At 56.3% G+C, this 23,139-nt stretch overlaps 3 protein-coding genes across 10 annotated transcripts in view; 1 reads left to right on the top strand and 2 right to left on the bottom strand.

Moving 5' to 3' along the window:
• Window positions 1-11,535, bottom strand: part of WWP2 (WW domain containing E3 ubiquitin protein ligase 2) — a 43,835-nt gene extending 32,300 nt beyond the window's left edge. For 4 of the 6 annotated variants that reach the window (XM_075161719.1, XM_075161715.1, XM_075161716.1 and 1 more), the window contains exons 1-4: window positions 11,464-11,535; window positions 8,007-8,090; window positions 7,104-7,251; window positions 6,708-6,826 (exon numbers count right to left, since the gene is read on the bottom strand). In XM_075161719.1, coding sequence (XP_075017820.1) covers window positions 6,708-6,826; window positions 7,104-7,251; window positions 8,007-8,090; window positions 11,464-11,509 — 397 coding nt within the window. In that variant the 5' untranslated portion in view covers window positions 11,510-11,535. Of the gene's footprint in view, window positions 1-6,707; window positions 6,827-7,103; window positions 7,252-8,006; window positions 8,091-8,826; window positions 9,146-11,318; window positions 11,409-11,463 lie in introns of those variants that run through there. The other 2 variants (XM_075161718.1, XM_075161717.1) reach the window with 2 other exon arrangements.
• Window positions 11,536-11,590: 55 nt separating this feature from the next.
• Window positions 11,591-14,491, top strand: NOB1 (NIN1 (RPN12) binding protein 1 homolog). Its single transcript, XM_075161721.1, has 9 exons — window positions 11,591-11,722; window positions 11,802-11,934; window positions 12,052-12,185; window positions 12,257-12,328; window positions 12,459-12,596; window positions 12,694-12,912; window positions 13,260-13,357; window positions 13,499-13,643; window positions 13,896-14,491. Exons 1-9 carry the CDS (start codon window positions 11,645-11,647, stop codon window positions 14,163-14,165), a joined length of 1,287 nt encoding a protein of 428 aa, XP_075017822.1. The 5' UTR covers window positions 11,591-11,644; the 3' UTR covers window positions 14,166-14,491.
• A 979-nt stretch (window positions 14,492-15,470) lies between these two features.
• NFAT5 (nuclear factor of activated T cells 5) overlaps window positions 15,471-23,139 on the bottom strand; it is a 74,497-nt gene continuing 66,828 nt past the window's right edge. For all 3 annotated transcript variants that reach the window (XM_075161713.1, XM_075161711.1, XM_075161714.1), the window contains exon 14: window positions 15,471-22,855. The gene's annotated coding sequence lies outside the window, so the exon portion shown is untranslated. The remainder of the gene's footprint in view (window positions 22,856-23,139) is intronic.

Raw genomic sequence — 23,139 nt, 5'->3', positions numbered from 1 at the left:
AGGGTCCTGCATAAGGGTGATCATCGGCAGGTGCCTGGGACACAAAGCAGGCTGATGGCTACGTGCCCAACAGTGTCTGAAGGCCTGGCCTGCTGCAGAGGAGCAAGCAGCATCTTTCAGAATCGGGGGTATCCTCACGCCACCTAGAAAACCCAGGTAAGCAGCAAAGGAAAACCGCAGGCACATCCCTCCATCCTCATCCCTGTGTATCAGTTCCAATGAACACAACCAGCACAAAGGGCTGCCCCCAATCGCACAGAAATGCTCCACTGCGGCATCAGACCGCCTTTGCAGAAGCTTCTGGAGGGGGTGGCATGGGCTGGGAGGCTCCTGGAGACAGCCGCCAGCTCCACTCCCCTCCCTCGTGCGCCAGTTTGGCTCTAGCAGCTTAGCGAGACTTTGCCAGTTCCAGCTCCACGCACAGCTGGACACCGTGGCTTTGCTCAGGGGTAACGGCCCCGGGAACACCTCTCACCGTTCTCCCCTCGGGCACGGAGCGAGGGGCTGCAGCGGCGGGGAAGGAGAGCCGATGAGCCGCAGGGTGCCACGTGCCGGAGCACGCAGCAGCTGCCTTGAGAACCAGCGCCTGCCCTGTTTCACCAACACATGTTGGCAGCCACAGCTCTCTGCCTCCCTGCGCCCCAGGACAGACACCCGCCGCCCTTCCAGCTCCTCCGAGGCCTCCTGATAGCTCCCTACTGCACACGGACAGCAGCAAGAGGTGTCCCTGGAAGCCACCAGCCCCCAGCCCCAGTCCGAAGGGGCTTCCGTGCCTCCCACAGCCTCCTCCAGCCATGCACACAAAACCACCTACTGCAGAGCCGCGTCTCCACAAGTGATGAGAGAACAACACGACCCTCAGTGCCCACGGGCAGGCAGGGCTCTCGCACCATCGCAGCAATGCCTGCCGGAGCCAGCAGGACCGAAACACCCTGCTCCGCCACAGAAGGCCAGAAAAATTTGGCTGCGCCAGCCTGGGACACCGGCCCAGACGCTTCCTGACTCATTTGCTCAAATAATATTTTTATTATACACAGATTGCTCATGACACAACGGCACCATTTTTTAGCAACCTGCTTTGTCCCAGTCTGCCGTGGGGATGGGGTGCGGTACCTGCCAGCGGGAGCAGGAGGAGGATGGGAACACGCTCCCCATGGACCCCTCATCCCATCTCTGGCTCCAGGGTGAGACAAGCTGACGGGGCCCCAGGATGCGCAACTGCCACCCAAACAGCACCTACGGCTCCCGGCTGCCAGCCCAGCACTTGCACAGCACCAGGGATGAAGGTGCAGAGACCACAGTGCCGCTGCGCACTGGTCTGGCCATTGCCAGGACCAGAAGCAGCCGCACACCTCTCATGCCAGCCTGGAGAGCGGCTCCTGCCCTCCTTCCCTGTCCGGAGCTGCTCCTCCCTGCAGGGCACCTGCCAGCCTCGCACAACTGGGAAGGGACACAAGGGGGACGGAGAAGGGGTCCGGCACGAGGCCGGTCACAGAGTTCGCACCACGTCAGAGTCCATGGCCAGTAGCCATCCTTCCTCCGAGCCGATCAGCACTGTGAGGGGGAGACCAGCTGCAGGGCAGGCGGCTCCGCGCCGGGATTCACCGCCCCCTCCTCCGAGCGGTCTCTGCCCTGCAGGGTGCTCAACAGGCACCCCGAAGCCCAGCACCACAGGGTCTGCGGGACAGGCTGCACTCGTGGATCTCGTGAAAGCGTCTCAGGATTTAGTGCCAAGGAGGCAGGTGTTCCCTCAGTGCCCAGGGTGCGGGCACGGCAGGAGCACGTGCTCCTGGGGGCACAGCACCGACGTTGTAGCCCGACTCTGTCGCTCGTTACCTGCCCATCATCAGACAAGGGATTCTGCTAAGCCTGGTCTTACCCATCTGCCTAAAGGCGTTGGTCTCAGTTTGCTTCCAAGGGGAACCGACCTCACAGACCGTTTTAAGAGCCTGAGATAGAAGATGCTACTGACCATGGCCAAAAACCAGAACAAATCCAGACCCTGTTTCTCCCCGGCTGTTCCAAGCCATAGGAATTTGCATTTTCTCCGAGCCGTGCGGAAGTCATGCTCGCACGCTCCAGGGGTCCCCTCCATCCCCCTCTGCGAGCACCCGGCAGCCGAGCGCGCCGCTCTCCCCGCCGGAGCTGCACAAGCCCTCATTGTGCAGGCGCCCAGCCGAGGGGGCGGCAGCGCAGGAGCAAAGACAAGGTGTCTCCAAGTGGAGGATGTGAACATGAACCTCCCAGCCGGCTTCCTTCTCCCCCTCTCCACCCCCTTCAGCTTTTTTAAAGAAAATAAACACTAGCAGAACCTTCCATTCACTGTCCCAGTCCAGCACGCGGGACGCACAAAGGGACATTGCTGTTGCACCAACAGAGGGTCCCCTGAACGGCTGAGCACAAAGGCTGCTTGTGTCCCGCCGGCAGCCAGAAAGTCAGAGGGATTATTATTATTTTGGGAGGGGGTCGGGGGTGATTTGGTCCTGAATAAGGTCTCAGTTCAGCTACTTCCAGTGCCCCGCATGCAGATCAGAGCTCCCATTTAGCAGAGGTGAGCTGGAATTCCCACCCAGGCCATTAAGTGGATTTACGGTTCCACGAAGCGAAGCTGGTAGCAGCCAGCGCGATAACGGCCCCGGGCTGAGACCGAGCCCAAGCCCTGCAGGACCTCCAGGAACCACACGCGTCTGACGCCCATGTGCGCAAGCACCAGAGAGCTGCCGCGCAGGAGGGGGCAGCCCCTCTGCCTCCTCCCTGGGTGGCTCTGTCTTTGCACACACAGCCAGGAAGATTTCCAGACAGACAGCCAAACGATGTTTCCCACCCTCTCAGCTCCCCAAACCCCCTTCACACAGTTCCACTGCACGCAAAGGCCAGTTTCCACCCAAACAGCTCCACGCGATCAAAGCTGTATCCATCGCCCCTTGAGAGCAGCCCCCGGCGGGGCAGCCAGGACTGCCACTTGTGCAAACAGAAGATAAGCAGATCCTCTGGGCTACCCTGAAAACCACGTGCTCCAGCCAGCAACCTACTTGCCCCCAATCAATCCACAGAAGAGTCAAATCCCAGAGCCAGAACCCTGCCCTGAAAGCACCCTGGCACTAGACAGAAAAAGCAGGGCAGAAAATAATGTCAGCGGGCCACTCTCAGCCCCAGTGGGAGCACTGAGCCGTGCCGGCTTCCCCCAGGTCTCAGGGCCCCTGAGCTACCCCAGAGCTCAGGGCTGTCAGGCAGGCAGCACCGCTCGCGGCACCCGCCTCCCCGGTGCTTGGCAAGTTAAGACTAGCTTAACCTTTGTGCATACCTGCAGCCGAAGGAACGACTCCATGCTGTGGCTACAGTCCCTCTGGGAAGACGCAGGGGGAAGTTAGACCTTCCACAGCCGTCCCTAAACCAAGGAGCAACCCAGAGTTTAGAGGAAGTAATAATCTTTACTGTCCCAGGTAAAAAGTGAAAGTCTCCCCAGGCAGTGGGAAGCTTTGCCCCTGCTGCTGACCCAGAGCAGCTTAGAGACAACTGTGCCCCACTCCGTTTATCTGCGAGGTATAACCAGGAGGACCTCAGACTTCTGCTTCTTTCCTCTGAACCATCACAGCCCTGGGAAGGAAGACAAGATGGGAAGAGAGTCCAAGAGCCCGCTATCTCTGACCGGGGGCAGCTGGCTGTCTGCAAAATAGACCTGCCAGGGCACGGCAGGACCGGAGCCAGCGGACCCTGCCTACTCGCTGGCTTGGGCTCAGAGAGCGGCCTCCCACCCGAAGAGAGCCTGGAGGCGGCCAGGGCACGGGGACAGTGCTGGTGGCCACAGTCCCATCAATTCTGCAAGACACTCGGGACACAACACCTGAAAGGTGACGCAGGGTAGGCACGGTCCGACCCCCGCTGTGACTTACTGGCTTGGACAACCAGTTTTACAGGACTGTTGCCCAGCTGCCACAGAGCCAGCTCCCTGAACAGTCACCTCAGCCAGTCTGCGCATTTGCCTTCATGACTCCTCGCTAGGAGCCTTTGCTGCCGGGCCGTGCAGCTGAGCTCCTTTGACAGCATATCCACAATGGGGGGGAAGCTGCAGCCTTCCAGAGGTTTGGAGGTTTGCTGCTGCCTTCCTGGAGGGTCCCACAAGACCACGGCTCTGCCTGGGGTGCAGCAGCAGGGAAAGAAAAGGCTCTGCAGGATCTGTAAAATGCTGGCGTGTGGTGCCACTCAAGAAACAGGAGCCTGTTGATGTAACTTGCAACCCAAGCAGCGAGCAATAAAAGCGAGCGCTTTCATTTGCGAGCTGCAGCCTGGCTCACTCCAGCGCCTGCACAGACATCCATTGCTCAGCACATAGGGGGACCAGCAAAAACCAGCGAGGCCCAGTGTCAGCAGACCGCGGTGCGAGGCCGGCCGGGGACGTTCCTTGGGCCTCGCGGGAGGAGCGGGCGAGGAGCTCCCGGAGCCTGGGAACAAAGAGGTGCCTCTGCGGCAGGCAGCAGCTTGGGGGCCGGGGCAGGGGGCTGTGCCATTGCAAATTAGCTGTTTTACAGGAGCCCTGGGAGCAGCTCCGTGGAAGGCTCCAGCTCGTTTTCTGTGATTGAGCCCATTCTTACCCACCTCTCCATCTCCCTGGCCAATCCCCTCCGAAAGCGGGAGGGCGCTGCCTGCCAGAGGAGAGGCCCCCGAGGCGCCTGCCAAGACGGTGGGAAGCGCAGCGAGCCCAAAAGCAAGGCTGGACCCGCCCAGAGCAGGAGCTCCTGTCTGACAGCTCGGGCCGTTAGCTCCAGCAGACTCTCCCCATCTTCCCGGGAGCTCAGGCCTGACCGGGCTCATCGCTGAGCTCTTCTTCCAGGCTCCAGGCCTCAGAGCCAGAGACTCTTCCACCTGAAGCGAGGCGTGCTTGGCAGGAGGGCCGACAGAAAGAATGGGGGGAGCTCCAGCATCTTTCTGGCAGCGGGGAGCCCTGCATGCACTGCCACGGATGTCACCGGCAGCGAGAACACCAGCCCTACCCAAAAGCAGAGCAATCAGAACAATTCCTATGCACCGAGCAGAACAATAAAGGAACATAAACGAAGGCCACAGCTACACTCGCGTATCAGTAACTTACAGAAAACCTCACCAAAACCATAACAAACCCAACTAAGCTAGAAAGCGGGTCTGCTGCCTGGCAGGAGCAGCCCTTAGGGAAGGCACACTCCTGCTGAGTGCTTCCCAGGACAGGGAGAGCACAGCCGGGCCCTGCCAGTGGCAGAGGGCACACGCGTTTCGGTGCCTTCCCCAGGCAGAGGGTCACAGGCTGCATTAGGACATTACTTGTCCGACTCGGGATGGCTTGAAATCCCAAATGCCCTTTGCATGCCCTTGTGTGACCTGGCCCCTTCCCCAGGCTGGCAGGCGGAGGGGACGGGCTCCCCTCCTCTCGGCAGGGGTCTCCCAGGCGCCCAGGGACGCAGGCTCCCACGGGACCTCTGGGGGACCAGCAGCAGTCTGTGGCCCACTCAGAGCTGCAGCAAAGCCCAAAGGCCAAGCAGCGAGTCCGCAGAGAAGAGGAGGGAGCAGACGCCAGGCTAGATAAGACAGGCAGACAAGCACATGGCTCGTCCGAGCAGCGCCGGCTGCCCCCAGCCCACGGCAGCACCTTCCTGGCAGGGCAGGGCAGGCTCTGCAGCTTTAAGATTCCTCCCTCCCAGTCCACAGTGTCAAGGAAAAATCTGACACGTTTTTTCTGGTGGATGTTAACGGACAAGCTAGAACAGCCAGTTGCCTTTTCCATTCATTTTCCACACAGCCCCCTGGGACGCCTGCTAATGAAAGAGCCGATTGTGCCCCCGCAGAGGAGCGGGCAGGTAGGGCGGGAGCAGCAGCGGCTCCAGGAGCCCAGCACGGCAGGGTATTCGCACAGCTTGGGAAAAAAAAACGCAGAGGAGGGTGCCCTGGGGCAGAGACCCACACTGTAGGCTGCCTGACAACAACAGCCCAAGCAACAGGCAACCCAGCCCTGCAGCTACCTGGGGCGAACATTCAGGTCCTCACGGGCTATGCGAGATGACGGCGGCGGCAGCAGAGCTCCCTGCGTGGCCCTCGCTGCCCCAGCAGGACAAGGTGCCACCCAGGGGCACGGCAGCCTGCCCCCCGCAGGGAGCACAGCGGGGACACCGTCGCGGTTTCGTAGCCTGCAGCTGGCAGTGCCAGGGGAAGCAGCTCACCCCGCTGGCACAGGGGAGAGTCTGAACCAGCCCCGTATCCCCCCGGGGCACGGGAGGCCCCTCTCCCCACTCAATACCAGGTCTGTCTCTCGCAAGTGGCGGAGCTTTGCTTGGAAAAGACAGAGCGAGCCTTTTCCAGCCCCGCACAGCCGCTCGCGCAGCCCAAGCCCTGAATGGCCGCCTTTATGCGGTAGCTGCTGTCACGAGCCACTCTCTGGCGACCACAAATGGCAGCAAATAGCTGAGGGGTTTGTGTTTCCGTGCAGGCTGCGGCACCCTAGCTAACAGAGGTATGGCTTCCGTCACGCCCCAGCCCCCCGGCCCTGACAGACGGCCCAGGGCTCACAATGGCGCCTTGTTCCCTCCTGGGGCAGGGGACTGCGTGGGAGCCACTGCGGCCATCGCCTCTCCTCCCCACTGCGCACCTACGGGGCAGGTGAGGCGGCAGGGCCCTGCGGAGCGCCGGGACCCAGCCAGGGCGGAGGCTGAGGGACCCCAGTGGGGCCCGGCCATACGTACGTTTCCCGCCGCTCTTCAGCAGGCTGCCGAGGCTGACGGAGGCGGTGCCCAGCAGCTCGTTCCTCAGGGTATGGCAGCTCCAAACCTTCAGGTCCAAGTGGCTCTGGGCCGTGACGTTCCTGCAGAGACCAGGGAAGCGGGCCATCACCGTGGCCTCGTCCCTGCTCCATGCTCGGGGAGCGGGCACCGCCACAGCCAGGGAGCAGAAGGAGGTGGGCAAGGCCACGAGGCAATGGGAGACCCCCCTCCCGCCATCCTCCCAGCCTGGCTGTCCCTGGCAGCGTCCTCGTCTGGGGGCAAAGATCTCCCACATCTGAGGGGCCCCAGCCGATGGCACAGTGGGGTACACCTGGGAGCACGGCGCCAGCCCCACACCGGGAAGTCACGGAGACTTACAGGATGAGGATCTCGTTCCACAGCAGCTCAGAGCTCCCGATCTGCTTCCCCGTCTTCTTGGTCTCGCTGGGCAGCCCGTCGCCCGCCACCTCCACGTAGCAGTTCATCCGCGACGGGCGGCTGTGCGCCTTGGGCTTCACGGACACGACTGGGCAGGGGGGACGGGCAGAGGGTCAGGCAGCCGCAGGGGAAACCCTGTCCCCTGCCCCACACACACACGCCCCATCCCTGCCAGCTCGGGGTGCCACGACTCACTGCAGACTCAAACTGCTTTTGGGAGAGGGGGGGCGAGAAGCGATTCTCCTGATGTCAGCAACGGCCATATCCAGTGCTCCCGTCACCAGCCCCCCGTCACTGCCTGTCCCCAGCTTCACCCACGCCTTGGCCCCACACCCGAAGGCTGCAGGAGTGTCACGGTCCCCACAGACACCGCCCTACCCCAGGGCTTGTGGGCAAGGTGGGGGCAAGGGGGCTCTGCCGGAGCCGCTGGGTAGAGGCACCCACCAGGCGAGGCTCGGCCGACCCCCGGGCCAGCGGCGCCCTGCACAGGGGCTGCAGGGCAGAGCCGGGGACGCAGCTCCAGGGGACGCAGCTCCAGGGGACGCAGCTCCAGGGGACGCAGCTCCAGGCATCGGGAGCCATCTCGCGGCCACGGGAGCACCAACGCGGCCTTGGCAGGGCCACAGAGCCACGTCCCGAGGCAGCCGGGGAGAGGAGGTGGCGGAGCCCAGCCAATGGTTGCTCCGCTCCCCTGGGCGCCCATGGGACGCAGGGCAGTGCTGGCCTTCCCCAGCCCCTGCTCCCGCCCAGAAGGTCTCCGAGCCCGGGGTGCAGGCAGAGCACATGCCTGGACGAGACGCACCCGAAATCCACATTCCCCGCCTCCGGAAAAGCAGGACCCACCTTTCACGGACAGCTGGGACTTCTCGCAGGGCGGCCCGGCCCTGGCCCTGCTGGAGCTCGCAGCGGCCATGGCATCACCCCTGGCTGGAATCAGAGAGAGGAGACACCTCAGCACCGCTCCCACCGTGCAGAGGAAGCCGGGGCTGCATGGGTGTCCCAGGTCAGCCCCTCTGGGCCCGAATGCAGCCCAGCCATTACTGCAAGTGACCCACGTGGCAGGGAGACTTGGCAATGGACAGGCACACGCCTGGTAAACACAGGTTCCCTCTCACTCCTGATAAACCAGCCCTGCACCACAGGCAATGGCAACGCTGCACCTTAGGGAGAGAAACTCCCCTTCAACGGCGCTGCCATGGCCTGAAGGGATCCAAGCCAAGCTGGGCAGCACTCAGCCCTCTGGACACCCCATTTGGGCGGCTGCAGCTCACCCTGATCCAAAGGTCGCTGCCGGTCACAGCCGGCACGAGGACAGAGCAGTCTCCAAAGCCTTCAGCAGACACGCTGTCTCACACCCTGCTCTGTACTGCTGAGCAGCCACACCGGCTCTTATGCATGGCCACCACACAAGGGATCCCTCGGAAAGGACGAGGCAGTGACACCGGCAGAATAGAGGAGGGTCCGGTCACAGCATGGGGAAGCAGCCGCATCCCTCAGGGACAGCCCAGGTCTCTTCCTGGCAGCAAAATCCCACAGAAAAATCGGTCCCATCTACTCTAACAGACTGTGGAAGGGACGGGGACTGCAGCCGCTCTGAACACAGAGAAGGATCACACTGCGGAGCAGGCTACAAGCCCAGACCTCCACTTCCCCAAGCGCTCACCACTTCCTCACTCTCCGGCACCATGTCACTGTCACTGCAGGCACAGCGCTTCCCCCTGCCGCTCTGCTGCAGCTTTCCCCTGGAGTCACCCACCGGGGACAGGGAGCGGGCAGGAAGGACGCAGGCTGTAACACCCGGGGACGCTGGCAGAACACGTGGCTGGGCACCTCTGCCGAAACGGCTGACCACGAAGTAGAAGGATGAGGTCACGTATCACGCAGAAGCACGAGGTGCTCGCTCTGGGACCAGAGTCAGCTATCGACTCGCACCGTCCTCCTGAGCCTGCGGGCAGCAGTCCTCCTCTCCGCACTTCCCAGGCAGAGGAGCTGGAAAGGATGCGCCGAGTGCGGGCGCCTGCAGTGGGTGTCAAGGTCACGGACCAGAGGGTCCCTGCCTGTGCAAGCCCCCGACACAGTGGGGCAGACGGAGGCATTTGCTGCCCAGTCCCAAGCAGGAGCCAAGAGGAGCCTCACTGCTGTCTCCTGGGGCAGCAGCGATGGCTCAGACGGGGTCAAACCCGATCCCCCTCCCAAGCCACCAAAGCAAGAGCACCCTTCCTGCCCAGCCCTGGACCGGACTGCCCGCCAACCTCTCCCTCGCCTGACCAGGGGGGAGAAGCATGAAAAGTGGAGAAGAGCATCTCCAGCAGCTCCAGGCTCTGCCACCTCCCCTCTCATGCTGGATTCTCTCTCTCTCTTCCCTGCCCCTCTCCCCACACCCTCATTAGACCTCAAGAAGCTCCATCTCAAAGCCATGTTTCTTCTTAAATCCCCTCTCATGAACTCCATGCCAGTCTCTGCTCTCCATGCCAGCCCCGTGCAACCTCACCTCCGCCCCCAGCACGACAAACCCTCCCAGGACTCCGTGCTGAGCCGAGACCTGGCCGGTGCCTCGTACAGTCCCCACCTCTGCCTGGAAAACCTCATTTGGTGCCAGACTTGCTGCTGTCTCGGCTCTGTCAGATGGTGGCTGGAGGCTCGCTAACACATGCCGATCTCCTCCCCCTCAGTGGGGGAGAGCTGACTTACGGAGGGAGGTCCTTCACGAGACTAATTGCACTTGCTATTACTACAGTTACTCCTACGGCAATTACCCCGGCCCACAGATCACGCCGGCCTTCCCTTAGGATACTGTTATTCCTCGTGTTTGTTATGACTCCCCAGCTCCGGATCACCACTTACTTCATTAGCGCCATTAAGCAGGCCCACAGCAAACAGCCAGGCGCACGTGGCCCTCCTAAGCGGCACCTCCTGCGGCAGCCTGTGACCAGCCCCCGGGCGAGACCGACCAGCCAGCTTGTCCTGCAGCCTCCGACACTAACGCGAGTGACCCGCGCCCGAGTTGTTGTGGTAAGACCCAAGGCTCGTTCCCCTGCAGCGCAGGCTCTGGGTCCCCAGTCCTCCCTCGCAGTCACGGGTGCTGCTTTTGCTCTTCTCCAGCCGTCCCCCATGGCGATGCCAGCCTCGCCAGCCCTGCCGCCCTCTGCCAGCTCCGCCAGAGAAGGCAATTTGGGATTCGTTAATCACCAAGCGTTACCTGTTACAGAGGCACTTCCACTTCCCAGCTCTTGCTCCGCACACGCGTCCCCTCGCAGCCCTGCCGCTCTCCCCATTCCCGCTGTACGCCAGCGCCGGGGCGCAGACCAGAGCCTGAGCAACGCGCCTGCCATGCGCTCGCAGACTCGCCTGAGCATCCCACGGCAGAAGGGGGCCCCGGGCCAGACCGGCCGCCGGTTTCCTCACTGCACCCTCCCGCGTGAGAGGATGGCAGAGACCCTTCCTGCTCGGGCTGTGTTTATTCTTTTTTCTTTTAAATCTTCGCTCTTTCCCACTTTCTCTCTTCCTGATTCTACATCACTTCACTGTCGCTTGCTTTAATTTCCCCGGCCACGCTAAACACCTGTCAGAACCCCCCCGTGTTCAGCGCCATTCCCCAGGCACAGCTTTCCTCTCCGAGCGGCCTTTTTCCACTCCCGCACGCTCCATTTGCTGCTTCCACCCTTTGCAGAGTCGGCCTGTGGCGGGTGCAGGCCTGGGGCGCTCCCCCACCGACACACGGGCGCAGGTCCCCCTCTTTCCGAGGCCGCGGCCTCCCCTCCCCTGGGGCCTGGCCTCCCCTGGCCTCCCTGGGGCTCCCGCCGCCGACGGCCCGGCCTCCCCTCCCGGGGACGCGGGGGCCCTGCTGCCGTCCTGCTAGCGCAAGGCTCACCCGCGGGGCCGCAGAGCGGTGGCGGGGCTGGGGCAACAGTCCCGGGGGCCGGGCACCCCCACCCACCGCCGCCGCCGGGACCGGACCGGGTCCTGCCCCGCAGCCGGAGCCGGGTGCCGGTTCGCCCCACACAGAACCGGGCCGGGCAGCGACGGCGAGAGGGGGCAAAGCGTCCCCGCCACGGCCGGGCTCCGCGGGTCGCCACCGCCGCCCCGGGGGCACCGCGAAGGGGAGACGGCGGCCGGCGCAGCCCTCCCCGCGGGCCCCGCCGCCCCGGGCCTCACCTCGCCGGGCCGGTACCGTCCCGGGGCGGGCAGAGCCCGCGGCCGAGCGGCGCCCGGGGCGCCCCGCCAGGCCCTGCCCGCCGGACGGACCGTACCGAGAAGCCCCGGCCGCCCCCCGCCCTGCCGCGTCCCGCCACCGAGTTACCGGCGACCGCTCCGCTCACGCTTCCGGCTCCGGCGCCCGTCGTCATGTGACACCAGCCCGTCACCTGACCGCGCCGCCCGGAAGCGGTCACGCGGTGCGAGGCGCTGCCGTTCCCGGCCTGCCCCGCGCGGACTACAGCTCCCAGCGGGCAGCGCGGCGGGTACGGGTGGCGGCGGGGGCCATGGGGCGCGCGGACATGGCGCGCGTGGCGCACGTCGTGGCCGACACCGGCGCCTTCCTCAGCGCCGCCCCGCTGCAGGTACGGGCGGGCGGGGGCGGGGGGCCGGGGCCCGGGGCCCGGGGCCCGGGGCGGTCCTGTCTGACGGCGCTGCCCGCAGGACATCGCGCAGAACCTGTACACCGTGCCCGAGGTGCTGGCCGAGATCCGCGACAGGCCGACGCGCCGCCGCCTGGCCGCGCTGCCCTGCCCGCTGCGCCTCCGCCGCCCGCGGCCCGACGTCCTGCGCCTCGGTGAGTACCGGGCCCCTGCGGCCCCGCCCGGGCCCCGGCGCCTCGGGGGGGCCGACGTCGCGGCTCCCCGCGGCCCGGCCGACGGCTCCACTCCCGCCCCTTCCCCCCGCCCCGCAGTGACCGACTTCTCCAAGAAGACCGGGGACTACCCCAGCCTCTCGGCCGCCGACCTGCAGGTGCTCGCCCTCACCTGCCAGCTGCAGGCCGAGACCGACGGCCCCGGCTGCCTCCGCTGGGAGCCCCAGGACAAGGTAGGGCCAGCCCCCGGGGATGGGGCCCCGTCCCCGGGGTGCCCCGCCGACCCCCCGTGCTGCCTCCCCAGGTGCGGCTCAGCTCCACCCCGCGGCACCCCGAGGCCCCCCTGCACCTCGCCGGCTTCCATCTGCCTGCCAAGGTAAGGGACGGGGGCACAGTGCTGCGAGGTGAGGCGGTGGGGACAGGGCCCTCCGGGCCATGGGGACGCAGCCCCGCAGAGCCCCGGGCAGCGGCGGGTGAGGGTCTCCCTGTCCTGTGTCCCCCCGCAGCACAAGCGCCCAGGGAAAGGCCAGCGTCAGCCCAGCCCCGAGAGGAGCACGGTCCCATCTGAGAGCGACGAGTTCAGCTCCTTCCTCTACTGGCGAGCCCCCCTGCCGAGCATTGAGGAGGAGCTGCAGGAGCTGCTGGTGAGACCCGGAGCCTCCTCTCCTCGCTGTCCTTGCAACCCTGGTTTCTGACCGGGAGCGTGGCGTGTGTCATAGCTGACTGTCTTCTCCGCCCCAGAAAGCTCAGGCTGTCTCCGTTAGCCCAGAGAGCACTGAGGAGCACCAGAGCTCTGAGGATGGGGCCAGTGCTGAGGAAGAGGAGGACGAGGAGGAGAGTGATGACGAGGGTTGGATAACACCCAGCAACCTCAAGCAGGTCCAGCAGGACTTGGGGCACTGTGACACTGCTCCCGTCGGCGTCCAGGTCGGCTGCGTCACCACTGACTTTGCCATGCAGGTGGGTGCTGGCTGCTGCCCTGCACGGGACCGGCTCCAGCCTCAGGAGCGTGGGGGCCTGGTGGGCCGGGCTGACGGCAGATTCTCAAATTATTCAAACCTCCGGGCTGGTTAAACCAGCACACCGAGGCAGAGGAGCGCATTGCCGGGTCCTCTGGACAGGATGAGAGCAGCTTTGTGACGGCTCCTTTTATCTTAAAAGCAGCCAGTTATCTCTCTTGCAGAGGCCTCTGCAAAGCCCATTGGCATCGCTTCCGTCAGCCTCTGGCTGCCTGGGCTGCCAAACCCCGGTTAAAGCTCCTGGCAGTCCCAGCTCACGCCATCCCGGTTTCTCCCTCCTCGTTGCAGAATGTGCTGCTGCAGATGGGCCTCCACGTGCTGGCGGTGAACGGCATGCTGATCCGCCAGGCCAGGAGCTACATCCTCCGCTGCCACGGCTGCTTCAAGTGAGTGTGCGCGCAGAGCGGCGCTGCCCTCGGCACGGGCGTGCGGTGCTTGCTGGGGCTGGGTGGATGACCCTGCTCGTGGGCTGAGGCTGTATTCCACGGCCCAGGGAGCAGTAAACCCGCTCTGTCCCTGTCTTGCAGGACCACTTCGGACATGACCAAGGTTTTCTGTCCCCACTGCGGTAACAAGACCCTGAAGAAGGTTGCAGTGAGCATCAGCGATGACGGGAGCCTCCACATGCATTTCTCCCGCAACCCCAAGGTGCTGAACCCCCGAGGGCTCAGGGTGAGTGGCGTCACGTGCTGGGTGGCTGCGGCTGGGACCAGGGCCCGGCCGGCAGCCGGTGGGTCGGAGGGAGCCGTTGCCAGATGGGAGCCAAAGCAAAGCTGTGACCGTCCTTCAGATGTTCCACTTGACCCCAGGGCTTTTGGGCTTCATTTGCTCCATTCTTCGCTAGAGGCCTGCAGTCATCTTCCAAGTCCCTTTGAGCAAGAGTTGCCCCTGAAGCAAGTTTAATGACTGCTTTTCTCTTGGCAGTACCCGCTGCCGGCCCCGAAAGGAGGGAAGCACGCCAACAACCCTCACCTGGTGGAAGACCAGCCCTTCCCGCAGCAGCGGCTGTCCCGCAAGGCCAGGCAGAAGACCAACGTCTTCGACCCTGACTACGTTGCCGGGGTCTCGCCCTTTGCAGAAAACGACATCTACAGCCGCGCGGCCAATCTGCAAATCCGGGACGCGGCGCTGGGCGCTGGCAGGAGGCGCCTGAACCCCAACGCCGTGACGAAGAAGTTCGTGAAGAGGCGGTGAAGGGCGAGACGGGGCCCTCTGCAGCCGGTGCTGCGAGGGAAGGACCGTCCGCCCGGGCCTTGCACGTTGCTGCCTGAGGGCTCCGGGAGGGCGAGGCCTTCCGAGCGCAGCCGCCCTGGGCAGGGGCCGGGCTTTTCCTTCCACGCTTCTCTGGTGCCTGACGAGTGGCCAGTGATGGCGGGGTGACACTGGGGAGGCTCTGACCCGGGATGGCCTGCCAGAACTGGGGGAACTGGGCGAGGTAGGGGCTTCCACGCTCGGCCCCCAGGATGCCCCAGGCAATGGCTGGGTTGCTAATAATAAACACAAACACCCGTGGCACTGAGGCTCGGTCTTGTTTGTGTGGCTGCCTGTGCCAGGCTCACGGGCTGGGGTGTGCCTTTAAGCCTCGAGAGGAAGAGGAGGCTGAGGAGGGAGGGCGTCTCGGGATGTTTTCTTTTCTGCCGTGGCACTAACAAGGGGGGTGGCTAATGAATGTCTGCAGCAGGGCTGGCAGCTCCAGGCAGGGCAAAAGCCAGCGGCAGGGCGTTGCAGCACGGCCACGTCTGACCCCGGCAGCGGGTGGCGCCCAGGGCTGAAGGGGGAGGCGCTGGGGCAGCACCAGGGCAAAGCCTTTGGGATGACTCTGCTGACATCTTCCACATTAAAGCATTCTGCCCAGCTCGGGGGGCAATTGCAGTGGTGCAATTTTTCAAAATTACCAATCCTGGCTGCTGGCCCCATGGTCCTGCCGGAGGTCAGCAGGAAGGGGAACACGGTCCCGAGCCTCAGCAACCCCCAGATCATTTTTGGCACGTTAGCACAAACACACCAAAGATGCAGATAAAGCGGGACTGTGCTAATCCTTCTGGGGAGGCAGTTAATCCCAGGCATCTCTGCCTAGCACTTCCTGGCATTGCCGCCCGCAGGCAGAACAGCCCCCAGACCCTCCCGGGGGAGACCCCTGCATCTCCCCTCAGAGACAGAGCCCTGCTTTGGGTGGGCTATGAAAACAATTTATTGGAGTGCTCTGTAATTTGCAGGCTGGGGTTTGGGTAGTAAAGACGGCAGTCGAGATGGTTGCTTTGGCCTTTTACACCACAAAATCGGAAAGAAACATTGCAGTATTTTTTTACAAGTGTACATGCTTCCAGCGGGATACGCCACAGGCACGCATCATCGCGGGCTCCTGCCTTCCCAGTATTTCCTGACCCGAGCGCCATATGGTTCCCAGATGGGTTGGTGCCGTACTGAAGAATGGACGCCTTCTCCCGGCAGAGAGAAGATGCCCTTGAAAAAACCACCACAAGACTTTACACTGCAAAATGAAAACTTTCATTGTTTTATTCTTGACTGCAGCTGTTTACAGAAATATAGTTGCGAGTATACAAATGTCCCAATAGAAGCAAAATATTTTTATTTTTTAATATTCAACAAGTTATCACAGGAGAGCTAAAAACATAGATGCAAATGAAATATCCCCTCATAGAACAAACTGAAAACACCGGGTATCAGTGCCTTGAAAATCCCAACTACGAAAGCCATATACACAGAAATGCACAAAGGAATATCTGGTGCTACTTTCACATTGCAGGACAGTGGAAGAGGCAGCTCAGCGGTCGATCAGTGCACTCCAGAACACATGGCAGAAAGGCGGGTAAACCACTCAAAGACGCAGCTAGTAACAGAGGTAGCAAGCTCTGCTCTGAAGGGTTTTGGAGCTTACTCATTAATAATGAGCTCAAATGAAAGTCCTTCCAATCGCCTCATTTCAAATAGTGTCCACAATAAAAGAAAGCTTCAGGAATACTGTGTTCTACTAAGCAGGACACTGGAACGGGTTCCCAGTTCTGCAACACCCAGAAGTGCCGCCCTCTCCCCTTTCAAAAGGCAGCTTCCCCCCAGCGCCGTGACCCGACCGCCGGGACAGCCACGCTCCTGCGCAAGGGACGCTCGGCCCAGACCTTCCCCGACTCACCGAGGGGCACTTCCAGACTCTAAAAAGAAGTGAAGGCCACGGACACGATCTGAACACAGGACCCTTCGCTAATCTGCATCCTGGAGCAAATGCACACAACTGGTGTATTTTACAGTGGGCTGCTGCTGGGTCGGAGCTTTGGAGTCTGAACCCAGCACTTGCAAGAGCGCGTCAGCGAGTGTCCCACAGCAAGCCTGGAAATCCTCGGATTCCTCACCCTTGTCCCAGTACGCTTGAATGTTATGAGGCAATTTCATGAACTGTAACAGCAAAAATTACAGAAGGGCTCTGTCTCCGGAAGCAGCGGAGATCAGACCTGCAAACAGGGCTCAAAGAGAAGAAATAAGGACGTTTGCTTTGGCAGAGATGCTCTGATAAAGCCTGTACCAGGACAATAATGTCTACCGATCAACCTAGTGCCACACTGCAGTGGAACACACCTGAAGCGGCGAGGTGGACAGAATACACGCTATTGATATTACGATCTGGATTCCTTTTAGAGTTTAACTTCTCACACAATCTGTAAGAAATCAATACAAGTCGGGGCAGGGTCCCGCACAGCTAGAAACCAAGGAGAGCTTTCACCAGCTTTCAAGGAGAGCGTTTTCTAGATAGCGACTGTTGCAGTACAAAGTCAGTAAAAAAATAAAAATAAAAACTTAAAGATGCCTGCGTTTATCAGACTAGAGAGCAGAGGAGCGACGGATTAAGCTTCACCTTCCCGATCCAAACCAACCCAGCTGAGCAGCAGCCGGGATCCTTTGCTATGCAAGAATGATTAATAACCCCCCCTGGGAGAGAGCTGCGGGTGCCAGGCCAGCTCCTCCGGAGCCCCACAGCCACCACTGCTCCCTACCTGCACGAGCGCTGGGAGACTGAGAACGGAAAAGGCCCCCACGTCAGGAGTCACTTGAGGAAAGGTGGCAGGGGAGCACGCGGGTGCAAAAAGCCTGCGCTGCTGCTGCTGCTGCTCTCCTGAGCCCATCCAGCGGGCAGGCTCTCAGCAAGGCTGTCCGTTCTACTGTTTTGCTAACACATCTGCAATTATTAATAAAAATATATAAAAATACAAAAGTGTACAGCTGTTTTAAACCCATGGATATGAGACATTCACAAGCAGAGCAAGTTTCTGGAGCAACGTTACCAACAGCGCCACGTGTACAGTACTGAAAGGTGTTCATACGACTACTGATGAGTTACTACAAAAACCTTGGTAAATAACCTCATACTAGGAAAAGGAATAGTATTTCAGGTTTATAAAAATGTAAATATAACAGTATTATATGTGTGTGTCTACTAATTATTTATATGTAATAGTATATGATTCCTCTATATACATATATATAACCAGAGAATATACAGGCATATTTACATACCTATACAGCTTGTAAGAAAGGAAAAGCCTCTCCTCCTGCGTAACCCCTCAGAGCCCCGTACGCAACTAGAGAATTTGACAAGTACACTTTCACAGGAGTTTATCTGCTGCTGCATTTTTCCTCGTATCCAAGTAACACTTATCCCATTTCCAGAAGGGATCCTCTGTGCTCGATCCTCAGCCTGCCGCGGGCACAGACGGACGCGCCCGTTTGTGTGCTGAGGCGACGGCTGCCACATGCAACTGGCACGATTGGTCTGCATATGAACGTGAAGTGCTCACAGTCTATCCCAAAAGACTACTCCAAATTAAGACAGAAGCTAAGACAGAAGCCCCAAACAAACAAAGCATCTCAGTACCAGTTTCCTTTTAGCTTCTAAACTAACGGAGCTGCCACCAGGCCCTCTGGAACGCCAACACACCCATTCCTTGAAAGTAAATTTTGCACTAACGGGAAGTCACCAGTGATCAGCATTTCTTCTTCTCGCCTTCCACCTACAACTCGTAGCTCAGCGCATGCAAAGCAATTCATCCCCTTGTTCTTCTTTACCCATCAGACAAATGTCCACGACCCCTTGCACTCCTCTCCTGTAATTACCCTGAAAAGGTAAGCCAACGGTTTGCCATACAGAGGCATGAGATTCAAAACCCGAAAATTCTTTTCTAACTTCTAATGAACGTGCACGTGCATGCCTGCACAGACACATACAGACCCTTGGGGGAAACTACGTGTAGCTTTTTTAGTCCAATAACAACTTTTTTATTTTGCTTTTTAATAAATCACCTTTCCTGCTACTCAAATAGTGACTTAAACTATGTTTTAAGGCAAATGCAAGCTTCTGACTTGTTTGGTGTTCTTTCTGAGGACTCTGGAAAGATAATGAGAGTAGAAAATCTATTCAGACAAGTTTTCTTTTTAGAAACTATATCCTAAATCAAAATCACAACAGAAACTTTAAAAAAAAAAAAGTTCAACTTATCTAAATTAGGGGAATGTCCACTGATACAGCTGCCCAGACTTTTAGTATTTCCAGCAAAAAAACCTGCCGAAGTAACAAACGCTTAACTGTTCATTCTGCTTTATTCTATCTTAAAACTAAATAGGAAGTAATCACCCTGTCTGTAATTAAAAGTAATTATAATAAAATGGTTGGTGATTAAACATCCACTTTGAAACAGCAAGGCTGAAATTATTTCTTGAACTATTTTTATGTTAAAATAATAGCAAAGTATTTGGCTTGAATAACTGCTGAAAGATCAGACAGTGAAGAGGCAATTAATAACAAAATGTGGACTTGCTAATTAAGCACAAAGCACCAATAACTTCCTACCAGAGGAGATGTTTAGCTAATAACTGTGTATTGTGTTATTCATATGGGGTTTATATACACACACACGCACACAGAGTGTATAAGCAGACAAGAGAATGTATGCAGAAGTCCCGACTGGTGGCTAGCAGGTACGCTCCCTAGATTTTAATCTGTGCCAAGAAATCTGTAAACCACCACGTACCACGGATGCTGTGCAGAGAGCGGACCATGGGTGCTGTAGAGGCATATACAGCTGGAGAGTATAGCCCACATTGAATATGGAGGATCAGATTTAACAATTCTTTAAGAGCCAGCTCAAGCAGCAGAAGAAACAAGATACAGAAAACCCATCGCAGCAATGCAGCTCAGCAGTTTTTAATTTTTTACCTATTAATACCTTCTATATTTAATTGCTGCTTTGTGGATATGATAGTAACTTCCCCTTTATAATAATGTCAGGAACTTTAAATCTATAGAGACTAATGTCTCAGTATCTTCTAACTTTCTCAGCCAAAATGGACTAGACCCGATACAACCACCTCATCTCTGCAGGCAAGCACTCCCGCTGCTCACAGCTAACAGGCACGCCAGCGTGAGCATGCAGAGGAGTAAACACAGGGATTAAAAAAAAAAAAAAAGAAAAGAAAAAGGCAGAGTAAGCTCCAATTATCAATATCAACTGCTTAAATCACAAAAGTAAATGTTCAGGACTCTGATAAAATACAGATGTGGCTCACACTGTTCTTGGGGCTTTCTGCCATGCAATCCTGGAGCCCGTCTTTAGGCTCCCTGTTGGCTTATCAAACCTCCCTTTATCCTCTGTAACAGCTGTCTGCAAGCAGCAGGTCAAGCACTGGTCAACCGCTGAGCAATCTCTTCGTTCGTAAGACAAATACTTTTTGTAACCAAATCACATGTTCAAAGTGTTGTACATTTAAACATTGACCTAAAATGAACAAGATAAATTTAACACAAGAAAAGAAGGTGTTATCCAGAAGTGAAAAATGTGATAGCACAGCCCTTTTTTTTTTTAATTTAGTTTTTTACATTTTTTTTTCTCTTCTCTTCATAAGCGACCTAGAATACGTACACAATTCAAACATACCCGTCCCCTGGAGCTGTAGCAGTCTTGGTATGAAGTTCTCTTTTGGACGCCCATCTTGTTAAATGGAGAATTGGTCCCCGGTGACTTGGCACTGACCAACAGCACTTCAAACGTAAGGATACACCCCTTTGGAACAACGGAACAAATTGGAGCAGCACACAAGTGAATTTGTCATTCCTATTACTTCTTCTGTGTATGAAGGCCCCAGATGACACCCAACAGCTTGTCCTGGGACTGCGATCCTGCAAAAGCCACCAGTTCATTTTTTAATTAACTGGCTATCGACTTCCACGACCATCTGGAAGTTGTTTCGGTCCATAATTCTCAGTCTTCTACATAGCTTCATGTAGCATTTAGTCAATGCTGCAAGATTGCTGTTTTCATGTCATGAACCATAAAAGGATTTTGTTAATATTTTGTCTTAGCAGGAAAAAAAAAAAGAAATCACAGAAAGAAAAAGTGTGGTTCAGGGTTATAAAGCAGCTCTGGACATTATGAAGCAGGGAATTCTTTTTATCATGATTAAAATTTTAAACATTTTAGCATAATCATAAATTAAGAGTTAAAACACAGAGGCGCTAATAATAAAATATTAAATAGACAATGATAGTGGATAAAAGCTGAATGGCTCATTCTGAATGAAACCCCATTATTTTATATACGCCTAAATGCCTACGGGTTTCCTTACTAGATCGTATTGCTGAGTGACAGACACATCAAAACACACAGTGAAGCTTCTCATAGCCAGCTGGAACAATAAATTGCCTGATGGAATGGCGAGAGATGAACAAGTTATTTATGTTGCAAAAAGTACTTAAATACTCAATAAAGACATAACAAACCCCACCCCACCCCACTGTTATCAGACGCCACGTTGTGGTAGAACATCAGACAAACTCACAAATTTACCACAAAAATGTGTGGCAAAAAGAATATTTTATATATATGTATATATATAAATTTTTATATTTATGCCAATGTACTCACTCAGTACAAATAGCAAAATAGTATACCATTTCCTAAATACAAAATATAGCTTTCCAAAAAAATGAAACACACATTAGATATAAACCATCCAAAACTTGAACGATTGAAAACTGTATTCAAAATTAAATGACCCAGAGCAGGTCTCTTTCTGAAAAGTTCCCTTCATATCGGCAAGAAGCCTTACTACTGAAAACGTAATTCAATGCCTCTCAATGAGAGAGAGAAAGAGAGAGACAGAAAGAGAAAGTGAACGTTATGACAGACTGACGAACAGGAAAAACCATGAAAACAAACAAAAATTCTACACGGCTCAACTAAGCACACAAGTTAAGGGAAAAACACACAGTAAACAGACTAGAGTAACTTAAAAACCATTTACAGACTATTCTTTGTTATTTAAAATAACAAAAATGAAAAGTGACATGATACCCACTACCCTCTACCAAGGCATAACAGCCGTACATGACAGCTGTTTGGCTCTAACTGCAGCAACAGCTTTCTACATGCAGAAGGAGAAGAAACCAATATCTGAATGAGGCTGTAGAGAGATATCACAAAACTGTCCGGATAGTTGAAGCACCCAAAAAATTCACATGCCTCACAATACAACTGCGTGGTCTGGAGTGGGTTGTTTTTACATTCTGTAACATCAGTCAATTTGTTTTTAATTGAGACATGACAATCGAGAAACTAGACTTGGGGACTGTTGGTATTAAAAAAAAAAATCACTTCAAAACTGCAATGAGCTCAATATGCTACAAAGATGCAACAGCTCAGGATGAAGTGAAATTTTCAAGAATGCTTAAAAATGATGTAATTTGTCCCCTACTTGGAGTAAAGTCAAGCTTCAGCTTGACATCAATAACAGCTGGAAAATGACGGGTTAAGGAGATTCCTGCATTGAGAAGGTGGTAGAGAAATTGCTTCCTCTTTCCTTAATCCTTGATTATCTGTCAAAGCTTCTCCTGACCAAGCAATTTAATGCCATGGATTCCTAAAAGCTGCTTCTGATCTTTAAAGCAGTAGGATATTTATGTCTTTTTTAAAAACACAACATAAAACTGAGGGAGAGAGAAGGAAAATCATGAGAAGAATGAAAGGGAGAAGGCTGGTTTGAGAATGGATAACGCAGCTTTACCGAGTTCTAACCCATACAGTCACAGTGAGAGACACAGAGGAGTTCTTTCCTTGGCCAGGCAGAATGTTGCTTTCAAGCTGAAGGTATTTTAGAGGGCAAGATTTTAAGAGCAAAATTTAACTGAAAGTTCCCCTTCATTTCTTCATTTTGTTAGAGCCACCAAACCCTTGCTCTATGTACAGTTACATGTAAGAGACATGGAAAACAGTTAATCACATTCTCAGATGGGAAGCACCCACCTCTGGCTATCTACAGTAGCAAGCAATTCTCTGCTTGTTTTTTACCGTTATCAGTATTTTTCGTTGCCACCTACTGCAATTAACAAATCGCAGTATTAGCGCTCCCACTCAACTGTAAAACGTGATCCCTTCACTTACTGACAGCTATCAGTCATGGCTCATGTCACAGGCATTTGATGTTTCTGCTTCACAAGCTTATCTAGTCAAAAGAGGGGATGTGAAGAAGGAAGAAAAAAAGTAAACGTGGTAACATGTATTACCTTCTAACAACAATAATAACTGACCAGATATGCTTTAAATTGAAAGAGCACCCCACTGTTAATGAGGTTTAGGAATCTAGTAACAGTACAATCCCATGCCCTAGTAAAACAAAGCATAGCTTTTCAGCATTATTGGCACTACAAATCCCAAATACTATGGTCATAGCCTTAGGTGCTAGACGCTGCAATTGGCCACGTGTGTGCTCTTTAGAGAAGAGGGCCACTTTTTGACAGAAGCAATCAGTTCCACACAGCCTAATCCAGAGTCGGAAGGTCCGCGAGGATCTGGGAAATCATCACTTTTTTCTTCACAGGATTTCTGCAGGAAAAAACAAGCAAGCAAAAAAGTTAGGCATAATTAACAAAAGTCATCCTCTTACTTCTATGTAGTTGCTTCATCTTGAAGGTGTCCTTCACAAGCAGACATGAAACTTGAGTGAGTATCAGAATGCAGCACTCTTTCATAGAGCAGGATTATTCTACTTCCACTCTTCTTTCAATTTTTTTTTTTTTAGGTTCGTAACTTCATATACAAACCAGTTTAGATTAGAAAATGAAGTGTATCACTTAAATGAAACTTATGGGGGATTTAGGATGGCAACA

Source organism: Calonectris borealis, chromosome 12 (genome assembly GCF_964195595.1).
Source record: "Calonectris borealis chromosome 12, bCalBor7.hap1.2, whole genome shotgun sequence".
Classification (NCBI taxonomy): Eukaryota; Metazoa; Chordata; class Aves; order Procellariiformes; family Procellariidae; genus Calonectris; species Calonectris borealis.
The sequence above is the reverse complement of the archived record's forward strand: the minus strand, read 5'-3'. Positions and strand labels throughout refer to the sequence as shown.

What these genes read in the sequence shown, in the direction of transcription:
- NOB1 (XM_075161721.1), top strand. Translation starts at nt 11,645, where the DNA reads ATGGGGCGCGCGGACATGGCGCGCGTGGCGCACGTCGTGGCCGACACC. An exon ending in AGGAGCTGCAGGAGCTGCTG is followed by an intron (nt 12,597 to 12,693) that starts GTGAGACCCGGA and finishes TCTCCGCCCCAG; the next exon opens with AAAGCTCAGGCTGTCTCCGT. An exon ending in TGAACCCCCGAGGGCTCAGG is followed by an intron (nt 13,644 to 13,895) that starts GTGAGTGGCGTC and finishes TTCTCTTGGCAG; the next exon opens with TACCCGCTGCCGGCCCCGAA.